General features: G+C 27.6%; 1 protein-coding gene across 10 annotated transcripts in view; it reads left to right on the forward strand.

The window, feature by feature from the left end:
- The window catches only part of LOC111636733 (protein Gawky-like), a 273,290-nt gene that overhangs the window by 217,072 nt on the left and 43,088 nt on the right, over positions 1-13,130 (forward strand). For 9 of the 10 annotated variants that reach the window (XM_023382051.1, XM_023382053.1, XM_023382045.1 and 6 more), the window contains 2 exons: positions 11,031-11,920; positions 12,016-12,242. In XM_023382051.1, coding sequence (XP_023237819.1) covers positions 11,031-11,920; positions 12,016-12,242 — 1,117 coding nt within the window. The remainder of the gene's footprint in view (positions 1-11,030; positions 11,921-12,015; positions 12,243-13,130) is intronic. The other variant, XM_023382046.1, reaches the window with a different exon arrangement.

Raw genomic sequence — 13,130 nt, forward strand, 5'->3', positions numbered from 1 at the left:
GAGATAGGGTACATGAATACAAGTTACAGGAAAGCAATATATGTATATAATTATACACCTACAAAATAAAATAAGAGATAACATGGTAGCAGAGTATAACATTAAATCGTAAGACCTACAAAAATGTGCAGTAGAGTACATGCATATTGTGCTGATAATGCTGTAAGTGAATACACAATGAAAGACAAGCACAGATTAAATATACAATACATAATAAGAGGTAGATATTTTACAAAACAAATTACAGGTGATCAATATATGTATATAATTAAGAACACATGCAGAATAAAGTAAAAGGCTACGTGAACAAGCACAAGATAAAGAACAACAAAATTTGATATTTATTCTTGTTTATTGTCATGTGTATTGCTGGTTTTCATATGGCATAGGAGCTGCCATATTAATATGTCAACTCTGCACGATAATGCATTGCTAGTGATCATGGGCTATTGTTTTTTTTCACTAGCCACCTACTAAGCTAAGTCTATGCAAGCCATCAACCATGCAAGGATGCATATTTCTGGCTACATTCCTGAATATACCATGATTTAATTTCTCTATAATTATAAGAAAACTTAGCTAAAATTAGAAATTCATATTACTAATGACTAATAATAACAGGTATTATATGTATAACATGAATTTTTTATTTATTATTTTTAAATAATAATATACAAACATGGTCTATATTATTGTACTTGACTTTTATGATAGTACAATTAAATCTTGAATTGTTTAATATAGTTATAACTTCAAATTTTATAATTAATTTTTAAAATGTGTTTGTTAGTTTTAAACTTTCTATTTTAATAATTAATATTACTTAATATAAAGCTTACAAAAACATTGTCAATTTTGATAAGAAAATTGTCTAACAGGTAGATGTAGAGGAGATAAATTACTGAAATATTCCAAAGTATTGCCATTTATTAGTACTCATTTGTAGTAGTTTGTAAATAAAATAATTTGTAAATACAGTAAAACCTGTCCAAAATGGATCTTGAATAAAATGGAAATCTGCATAAATTGAAAAAGTTTGGAATGGAGCAATATTCTGTTACATAAGCCAAATCTGTCTGTGGAAAAGGAAGAAATTTTTAGGTAGAAAGAACACAATTTAAGCTGAATAGAGTAGAAAATTAAGATTCAACTTGTAGACAAAATTGTCTTTAGGTGTAATGGTATTGCACAGCATGGAAAACTATTCAATGAATGAGTTCAAATCTATTCAGAAAAATGAAGATCATATGACAAGGGACATAGACACACGGTCTTTGCTAATATTAGTCTTTGCTGGAATTAACCAAGGTAGAATTAAACACTTAAAAATTGAGAATTTTCAAGTTGTAAGTTAGTTTCCATGAATTCTTGGAAACTTATGTAATGAATGTAATTTGTTAAAAATAATGACAGTATAAATAAGTATTGCCAGTTTTGCTATGTAAAAAGTAATTAGTAACTAACGAGTGCCAAGTATGTGAGAACAGATTGATTAACATTATTGGTATTTGCAGAGATTGAAATTAATGAGTAGTTATAGTATTAAAATGCTTTGAGAAGTTGGATCACAGAATAACTTTTTCTCTATATTAATGTAATATGATTAAAATTTTCACTGGCAGAACGTCTCTCTTCATCTTGTGGGTGATAAGAGGGCATTTTTTTTTCATGCCCATCATGGATTCATTCAGGCTCACGCTGGAGCAACCAGGTAGTGAAGGATGGATGGAGCTCAATATGTTCAAGAGTGGTAGCTGACACCTTAACTGCCTTGGCTACCTGGCAGTCTGAGAATGAGAGATTAGTTTTGAGCTTTTGAATTGGCTGGTTTTCTGTCATGAGCCCATAAGGATCAAATCTAAGAATTCTTAGTTTTCAAATGCTTATCACAAGTTCTTCAGAACAGCAAGAACTATATAAACTCAAATAGTCCTCAATTTTTATATTAAAATACTTTCATCTTTAGTTGGTAGTTTGAATCACTGAATTAATTTGGATGAAACTTTCTAATTAAAGTGATTAAATAATAATACAACAAAAATGAATGTAGCTGGTATCTGTGGGGTATTTATCTGGTAAATTTAAAGATTAAAAAGGGGGGATATTAAAACCTGTTCAAAATAAAATTTTCAAAAATAGGGGGAAATCAGGATTATGCATTAACAGGTTTTGCTGTTCCTAGAATTTAGATGTTTAAAATAATGAATAATCGAAACATCTGAATTTTATATGATGTAAAAGAATAATTTCTAATTAATATTTTCATAAGTGGAAAATGTGGCAAACATATAAAAGCTCATTAATTTATTTTTTCTTGTGAGAAATAAAAATTTGAATTACTTATTAATTGGTATAATTAAAATTTTTAAAATTTAATAGCAGTCATATTTTATAATTTTGTATAACTTATATATTTAATGTTTATATACACGATGACTCTGGAATAAGTTTTATTAGAAATTGATAATTTTATTTATAATTTGCAAATTTATCTAATTTACAGATCTTAATGAAAAGTTTTAATCACTAAAAAATTGTATAAAATGTATTACATAAATATATCTGTTCTTAATTAATAAATTGCTGATCACAGACATATTATATTAAAATTTAATATACTCAGCAGAATATACAGAAATATATGCATAACATTTTACTTTGAAAAGGATTAAGAGAGAGAGAGAGAGACAAAGAAGAGAATGGTAGATGTAGATTTGATTTTGACTGAAAATTACACTGTTATTAGATATGCTTGCAGTTTCATATGAGTTATAATGCAAAACTGAATAACATATAGTTTAGTGTGATTGATAACTTAAGTGAGTAATGAATTGATACATTAGTAAAAGTAGTTATGAAACACTAGGTTCAAAATAAACAGTTCAGTGGGTATTGTGACTTAAATTGAATTACTTAAAGCATTAACATCACACTTATCAGGGTACTAGTACAACAAATTATTTATTGATACTTTGAGATCAGAAAATTAAATAGATTGTTTTTGAATAGCTGTTTTAATAATATATTGGGATAATTCTATACTCAGAACCAATGAAAATTATCAAAATCATATTGGAACAAATTCAGTACTTTGTAATGGGGATACCGAATTTGATCTGATGCATATCTTGAGTATGATTTAAAACATTTGTTGAATTTCACACTTTTATTAAATTTTTTGCTGGAAATTCATGGTTTCTTTGTTGAGTGGTGTTTCATGGAACTACACCCAAAAGATTGACTATTCACTAGCACATCTTTAGTTTATTGTTTTGCAGTGTTTTATTTTTTTATTGTAAAATAAAATCACACTATAAGTATATTAAATATATAATGATTTTTTGCAACTGTGTTCCATTATAGTGGTTGTCAAAAAACAAATAACCTTAAAATGTAGTTTACTGCTGTTGAGAATTATTAGCATTATATTAATAATCCAGGTTTCCTATGAAAACAACAGATATAACCATTTAAAGCTACAGTAAAGTATTCAGCTAATCTTTTAGACAATTTGATTAATAATATTTTCAATTGCATTTGTCAATCATCACCAAGTTACATATTTTATAAAATTTAAACTCGCATTCCAATCATTCAAAATGCAAAAATATTTATTAAAAATAATTGGATTTTTTTTTAAGTTTTGTAGAATGTGTTCTTGGTGGTGGTTGCTAAATGCAATTGAATAATTATTATAAATATTTGCTTTATTAATATTTAATATGATAACTTAATATGCAGAATTCATAAAAGTGAGATAAAACTAAATAAACAGTTATAAATGGAATGCTGTAAGTTTTATTTTTTATCACTTATATTTTACTTAGTACATACATTCATTTGTTCTAATGTTAAATGTCAAATTGTAAATAAATTAGATACAAATGGCTGTTGCAATAACCATCTGTAATTTGTTTAATATACTTATTTGATATAATTTTGGCTAGAAACTGTGCAAGAAGAGTTAGTGGAACTTGAAAAACATACAAACACTTCATGCACTAGTGCAACGGTTCCCAACCTTTTTTGGGTGGCGACCCCTTTTTATAAAAGCCAAGTGTCCCGCGACCCCGATACAATTGAAAAAGGCATTTTTAATAAGGTAATTAAAAAAAGGGATTTGTTATTTTAGTATATTTTTATTTTAAATTATGTTTAATAATTTAATGCAATGGTTGAAATTGCATGTTATTAACCAGCCTCAAAATTCGCAGGCGAGTTTTTGTTAACGCCAACCTCATGTCATTCTCAACATTTAATTTATTCCTCTCAAACTCTCAACACGTTTCAACCAACTGTGGCAGAATAGCGTACCTAGATTACACTTATTTTAATTTTAAAAAATTATATGAAATATATTTTTTTAAATTAAAATAAAAACTTCAAGACACTATTAAAAATAAAAATTGCATTATAGTGAATATTTTTTTTAGTTTACTGTATAAGTTGGCGACCCCACAGAAAGCCCGTCGCGACCCATAGGTTGGGAACCCGTGCACTAGTGAAAAAGTATTAATGATTTCTTCAGACGCTGCTGTTAGATCACTGATAACAAGGTTCAAAGAATGGTACAAGCAGGGAACAAAAAGTGCTGACATTTTAATTTAAAATTCATCTTTTGACACCAAAATGGGCACCTTTTCATATTTGCTTCATTATCATAGTCTTATCCATGCATATTTTCAATTTTTAGTTCTAAGGATTTTATTTCTTGTCTTATTATAGTAATTCAGTCAAACCAGCTCCAGTAGTTAATTTAAAAGACAAAAACTAGCTAAAATATTTTTTGGGTAAATACTTAGGACATTGCTAGAAATAACCAAAGACATTCATTTAATTCTGTTGATATCTGGAGTACAGTCTGTAAATATTATAATATAATTGTAATCATTAATAATAATAACAATTAGCATTATATTAATAATCCAGGTTTCCTTGATGGTCTTTCAAAGCTTTTGTTCCTTTAGACAAATAAGGTTTGTTTTGTATATTTTTACTTAGATAATGCAAGGATTATCTAGAATGACCTTGTTAAATGTTCACTTGTAACAGTGTCAAATTTTGATAACTCTTAAGATTAAAAAAAATTACCATTGGTGCAAATATTTTATCCAAACTTCTTCTCTATGCTAACAGTTGCAATGCATATAATTGAATAACTAAGATTATTCTTTTTAATATATCCATTTAAGTTCTAAAATTTGCCATTTAAGTTCTAAAATCTTAGCAAATAGCAATTCTCTATAATGAACAGAATGCAACTGAGAAGTAGAAAAAATTGCATTTGTTCAATTTTTTGAAAAATATCGTTGCCAGTCCACCCTGGTGTGGGGCAAAAAAAGGAGAAAAGAAAAGAATGCCAATTGATGTATTTACATTCAAAAATTATTTACTTACTAATTATTTACTTAGTTGTAATAGTTGTAAAGTTTAAAAATTTCAGTGAGTGACCAGAAAATGCTACCCTTTTGAAAGTGCTGCCTAAGACAACTGCTGCCTCACCTCACCCCTGCATGCATTAATTAATGGAAGAGGTGCACTAAAATATATTAAAATTTCAGCAAAATCCAGGATGTCAAAGCTTGGATGCCTCTTTATTAGATGTTTACTATTATTTTGGGCACTTTATAATTCAATCTAGACCCAGGTAGGCTTCCAAATTTTGTGAAATATTTATTTTTTAAAAAGAATTCCAGATCTGTTGATGATCGATTGTACGTGAAATAATGTAATTCAGTTGTGGACTAGGCATTTGAGGATCTCCACCTAATAGTTTAAACTATTGGCTTTTAATTGGATAAATATAATATTTTTGAGAATTTTGGCATTTAACTTCTTATAGCAATATTACTCTGTCAAATATACTCTACACAGAACATCTAAAGTTCTGTTCAAATAAGTAACAATAATAATAATACAGGAACACAGTCATAAGAAAACAGTACCAATCTACTTATTTAATTTAATTATTATTTTTTCTTTTTACAAGCATTCAGTAATACTATATAGCATGAGATTACTGTCTCTCAACAGAACAACTATATCATCAATTCTTAATAGAATGTCATAAAAACAAAACTTTACAAAAAGGCAAATAACAAACAGCAATAAGAACACACACACACACACACATATATATATATATAAATTATAAAAATTTGCAAATTGTGTAAAATTTATAAATATGTATAGTGTATAAAAATTTATATATTAAAGAATTAAATTGACAAATTATAAACTATTTTTTTACACTTAATTTAAAATAGATTAAATATGGAATCCTTTTTATTTTTTGGTTTCAATTTGCTATAACATCACAAGAGTGGTTGTCTGGATAAAAAAGTGAAATTAGGAAATGACAAACAAGATAAATTTTTAGTTGATCTTAGGAGAAATACAAATAAAAGTATTTTGTGGAGATCAACAAGTATTTCAATGGTTTACTGATAACTGGTCAAAATAATTAACGCATGAAGAGAATTTGGGAAATTAGATATTTCTTGTGTTGTCCTACTAAGACAAGTGATCCAGTTTGTTGTGCAAAAGATTGCTTTAGAGATCTTGTCGTGAAGTGATGGAACTGCTGTTGATCATACTAATTCTGGCAAAAACCAGAAATGTTTTATTATTCTATTTTATTAATTTTAAGAAAATTTCAATATTTTATTATTATTATTAATGAAGTTTTATAGTAAATAATTTTAGCCAAGATTGATGAATATGCTATATCTTGTTTTATTCCCACCATAAAGAAGAGTCAGTGTTTCTTTGATGCTGGTAAATAATGGAGTTTAAGTATTTAACAAATAGCATTTGAAAACTATCATATTAAAATTAATTTCTGCTGATTCTATATTATCTTTTAATTTTTGAATTTAAATGAGTTACACATGATGTTATTTTAAAAAAGTCAAGGGTGATTAATTGGTTCAGTGTACAAATTGTAATGTTACATTAAAGTTTTTTGTTAGTACATCAATTATATTGAATCATCTTAAATCAAAGCATACTTCGCTATCAATAAAAGTCAAAAAAGTAAAGAAAATGATTCATAATAATGATACTTCTATCATTGCCTGTTCAAAACTGGTTTGGAAAACCAGTTTTTAGTGAATGCTATAAATGCAATTTACTGAAAGTGGTTTTGTTGTCAGCATTAGACTTTACATGCAAGCAATAATTGACCTAGGATTGAAAATTAGTGAAAATGAAAGATCTCAAAACTATATGTGATGAAATTAACTTTGCAATGATGCCACAAGATTTTCTTCTGTTAGTTATGTTAATAAAATAGTAAGCAATCTGATGATTAACAATAAATTTTTAGTTGAAAATTGCTCCTAGAATTTTATAAGAATGAGCATAATTAATTCTCTGCCTATAGATGTAAAATATATAATAATTTGGACTCCTTAGTAATGAATAACACAGATACTGTTTTGAATAGAAAAATTTTGAGATTGAAAGACTTGAGGGAGGTGACTAAAATATTTAGATCAGCTTGTAAATTTCCTTCGTGAGTTGGCTTTTAGATTATCAGCATAAGCTATAATTTTAGAGTTAACATAAGGAATAGCAAGATTCAAATAAATGATTTAAAAAAAAAAAAAAAGAGGCTATATATAATAATTCCTGAGAAAATACTAAATGAGAAGTCTTCTAGTTTAACTTATCAAGATTGTAATAAAAAGTAATTATTTAACCAAGCTAAAACAGTAGGTTGAGAAGGTATAACTGAATGAGCAATTAGTTATTGTGATATCGTCACAATGCCAGCTGCAGTTTTTAAAAAATGATGTGACTTCCAGTCCAGAAAGAAAGTTCATATAAATTTAATCAGGGTCTCTGGCCATAAACTTTCCATGTCTGGTCTGAATTTTAATGGTGTTTTACCCCTGTAAATCATACTTCTCCTGATAACAATTCAGTAATGCTGACCATTTATCTAACTCTGTGCTTGAAAATTTTTGAATTAAAATAATTTGATTTCTGATCTAGATCAGAAGTACACACAGTTAATTGGGGCCTCCAGCCCCTAATATTTCCATATCTAGTCTTGATTTTTATCTATCTAACTCCATTTTTGAGATCAACAAAGGACAGACAGACAGTGAGAATGTGTAGGTTTTCATTTTGAAAATTGCAACTCAGTCAAATGCTTGATTGATGTCAACGTATACAACAGGCAAACCTCTTTTACTCTCAAAACTCCAACTATTTCAAGTTTAATAGAAAATAAGTTAGTGAAGTTAGATCAAAGTTGGATGCCACATCATTGAGTTTAATTGTTCATGACTGGATAATAAATACAAGCATAGTTTAAAAAAAATTTCAGTGTAGCTGCAGACAAAGATATAGATCTATACAATGAAGAGTTCTCTTTAGAAATTTCAATAATAAAAGTGTACCATTGTTCTTGAATATAATTACATTATTCATTATTACGTTAAATATGAGATAAAACAGAAGAAGCATTAAGTAAAAAAATGGGTAATGTAAAATGTAATTGCAATTAAATCAGGGCTGTAAGTGTGAATTCAAAATAGCTTGATAAACATTAGAAAATGAAAGAAATAGATTTATTATACATAAGATATATTATTACTAAAAAGCAGAGGTAAAGAACACGGTAAAATGTTTAAAAAAATCTATCCTTGTCAAACAGGACACAATTTCAGTGATTCTTAGCTCCACTGATGATTATGCTCCAAATATCAAATGATGTTTGAAATGGAGTAACAAGACAAAGTGCACTAATGTATTCTACTAAAGTGATTATAAATGTTGCTACCACTAGTGCCAATAATATGGTGTAATCCTTACTTATCCACATGTATACATGCATACTGTGTACAAAGTTATAAGTTATCACCATATAATTTTTTATTTTTATTTATGTACATATTTTTTTATTTGGTACTTATGTACAAGAGGAGACAAAAGCATATGCCTGTGTGTCTTTGCAATAATCCATCACTGATTTAAGTAAATATTATCTGATAAGAATGTAAAAGTTCTTTGGCTGTATATATTTATTCTTAACTAACATCTTCAGACATCTATAATCTGATTTTTGTGTGTCATTCATTTTTTGTATGCATTTTGAATGTTTCTTCTGAAACAACAACTGTTCTACAATATACAGTTTGTCTTGTGGAGCAAAAATAAATTTTTTAGAATATAAATACATATGTTTTTAGCATGTAACTGTTGCTGAAATTCATATTTATCTATAATTGGTCTAACAGTTAAATATGAACTTGACTGACTGGATATTTTTTGGTAGCCATATGATGTCTCAGGAATTGATCTGCTTAACATTTTCTAGTTTTTAGAAATATTTCAGGTCTTTTAAACTATAATTTAAATAAAGGAATTAATTAAAATGAAAGAGATTTTGAGATATATTTAAAAATAGTAAAGAAAGTTTTGATCTGGACATTTTTCAAATGGATAATATAGATGTTAGAGAAATTGAACTGTTAATTTCAATGGTTTTTGAACTTTTTCTGATTGTTTTTATATTAATCCAGTTTAAAGTTAAGATTTGGGAAATTCCTGTTTTATTTCTAAGCTGTTTTTTGCAACTGTTAAAATCAGACAGGAATTTTTTAATTTATGAAATAGGCTTTCTTATATTGCAAAAGTTTTTCCCCCTTTAAAAGAAATTGGTTAATTTTTCTTCGTGTGTAATTTTTGAATTCTTGTTATTTCTACGTTTTATTCTGATTGAAGTCTTTTTCTCAAAAGTAGTAAAAAAAAAGAAAATTAAGTAAGATTAAGTTTGCAGTTTAAAGAAATTTTATTACATTTGTATTATCTAGAATGACTAACAATTCTGTTTCAGATTATGTTGGAACATGTATAAAAGTTTTTTGTAAGCATTGTAATTAAAGAATAACAAATTGATAAATATATATATTTTTTTTAAATAAAATGACACAATTATACCAGTATTGTGATAATTGTGAATGAGTGTGTGTGATTCTGGAATAATAATAATTTTTCAAACTATGGAGTTGGTTTATTTATTAGTGCATTACTTGGTAACAAATATTTCAGTTGAACATTATCTTAGTCATAACTTAACTGTTAACTTAAAAGTTCAAAAAATTCTTAAAACTCAAACTGAAATAACAAAACTAATTGCTATTTTTTTATTTGTAATTTTTACATAACCATCAAGTGGATCATGTATTTTAGAGATAATTCTGAAGTTGTGGGCATTTTAAGTACAATTAAATGAAAGGCTTATTACAATGGTTTCCCATTTTCCAACTTTGCTCCCTGTGATTTCAGAGAGCTTCTTTCATGGTGATTACAGTCTTGGTTGTGCCCACATTGAAGCAAATGAATGGTGAGCAATGGACCAGTAATGTATGAGTCAAATTTATTGTGAAAATTTTTGAGAGGCTGTTCTTGATGCAAATTTAGGTCTTTGGAGTATAGCCAACTGGCTACTTGTATCACAATAATCATCTGGTCATAAAATTATATAACTTTAAATGTAAAAAATTAAATTTCTTAATTTGTGCAATGATTACTACCCTAACTCTTGTTGATGTAGTATGATATTTAAAATTATATTTTGACATTTATAATTTTTTTTAAATAAAAGTTTTGAGTTCATGAATAATGTGTGATAAGATTATAATCAGTTTGGGGAAAAAAATGCATATATTGGCTTAAGTAATTTGGTGGTTTTTCAGCAATTCTTTATATCCAGATTTATTATTATAAAGTAATTATGAAATAGCATTCAAAGTTTAGTGTTTATATGCATATATGTAATCTAAATTTGAAGACTATAATTTTTTGTGATTAAAATATAATTTATTTTACAGTAGACGAACTAATATTTGTCTAATTCATTAACTGAAATATTTATTATAAAAAAGGCAATTTGGGAAAATGTGAAAATGATGATAAAATTTACCAGTTTAAAATTTAAAATTGGTTGATTTGTTACATGAAAAAATATTGTCTTATAATCAGGTATATACAGTAATTTTAAACTATTTTATATTAAGAATATATATTTTCAGCAACAACAACATCATACTCCTGGTCATCCTTCATTACATACACCTCAACCGTCCTCTGAAATTTTTAAGCCAAATGTAGATCCAATGTCTGGACTACACGCTGATTTTCGAGATTTATCATTGAAAGATAGTACTCCTCAGCCTCAATCAAGATTGACTCAATGGAAACTTCCATCATTTGAAAAAGATGATACTCCTCCTACTAGTAACTCAGGTGGTGGCAATAATAATGTGAACAATGGTCCTGCAGATTTTAGTCGTGCACCAGGATCTTTATCTAAATCATCTGGTCTTTCTTCTTCCTCCTCTCATGCAGGTTCAAATTTACATCCATTACTAAGCCAAGGTGAAAGTGCATGGTCAACTCTGCCACGTAATCAAAATGATATGGGAGGTTGGCCAGATTCGGCCATTAGTGTCCCTGGAAACAATACAAGTGGCAATAACAACAATGTTGGAAATAATCCAGGATCCGTTCCTACGACAATAACTAATTGCAATATGAATAATGGTAGCGCTGTTACTTGTGAAAATAAAGACTCTTCTGCCCCACAAACTCCTGTGGCTCCTAGTAGTACTACTACTCATCCAACTTACAATTTAACTGATTTGGTACCTGAATTTGAACCTGGTAAGCCCTGGAAAGGAACTTCTCAGATGAAAAATGTTGAAGATGATCCACACATTACTCCTGGAAGTGTGGCAAGATCTCCACTATCAGTTAACACTATTAAAGATACAGATTTGTTCAATTGGACATCAAAAAGCAGTCCTGTGACAGCAAGTAGTACAGATAGCTTAGTTTCATCACTTGCCACCTTAACATCAAGTACGTGGGCTTTCACACCACCAACTTCTGCTTCTTTACATAATAGGTAACATTATTTGAAATTATCATATTACATCTTGATATAACCAAAATTAGTATCAACATGCTTTTCTTGTTTTTTTTTCTTTTTTTCTTCTGCAGTGCAACAGCAGTGCCCGGAAAATCTGGCAGCTCTAAACCTAGCTGGGGACCTTTGATGTCAGATAATGCATCGGGTTCGGAATTGTGGGGATCGGCAATCTCAAAAACTCGAGGTCCACCACCCGGATTAGCCGGACAAGGAAAGGGCATGAACACTGCATCTTGGGGAGGACAAACATCTCGACATGGTTGGAATTCAAATGACAACAGATCTGGTTTATCTAGTGGTGAGAATCTGAAATTTAATTGAAACTTGATTAAATTTATTTTGTTTGAAAATATAAACTATTATTTGCTAAATAAAATTTGGCTGGACATAAAAAAAGAAAAATTTGAGAATTATTAGAAGACAAATGAGAGAAGAAAATATGCTTTAATAGAAATGACTTTTTTTTTAACTTTTAAAAAGAAATATATATTTTACAGTGTATGAAAATTAAGGTGATTTCATTGAACAAAATCATTCTAAGGAAGAAAATATATTCTGCAAAAATATATAAATATTTTTGCAGATTTGAAATTATCGTTTACAATATGCATTGTAAAATCTTATTAGGTAGAAGTATTAGGAAAATGTGTTAAATCAAAAACAATAACAAATTTCTACATTTTGTAAATAATATATTCAAAAAATTTATATATAAAAAAAACAAAGGATATTTGAAATCTTGAGAAAAGAATTTATTTTGTGAGATGAAAGTTATTCATCATAATCACTATTTATTTGTAAATTAATATTTTAATATATTTGCTAATTTATATTGCACGATAAAATGTGTATAAAGCTTGAATTTTTGCAGTGTTTTCCTAAATTTTCAAGATTTCTTTTGTTGTGTGTTTTTTGTTTTTTTTATTGTAGTTTGTTCTGCTACTTTATTATTTTTTGTGATAATTATGCTACATATATTTATATGACTTAGTTAAATCCTTATAAGGTAAATTTTCCAAAAAGATTTTTTTATTTATGTTAAATTTTATGAAAAATTGATATGTGAAGTCACTTAAGCAAGAAAATAATGTTGATTTATATATATATTTTTTTTTAATATCTATATATACGTTAAAAATGTCTTCATAATATGTTTGATGTACTAACTTTTAGTTTATAAAAAAAA

This window comes from Centruroides sculpturatus, unplaced genomic scaffold (assembly GCF_000671375.1).
Source record: "Centruroides sculpturatus isolate CEXI.00-Female unplaced genomic scaffold, Cexi_2.0 scaffold1083, whole genome shotgun sequence".
NCBI classification, from domain to species: Eukaryota; Metazoa; Arthropoda; class Arachnida; order Scorpiones; family Buthidae; genus Centruroides; species Centruroides sculpturatus.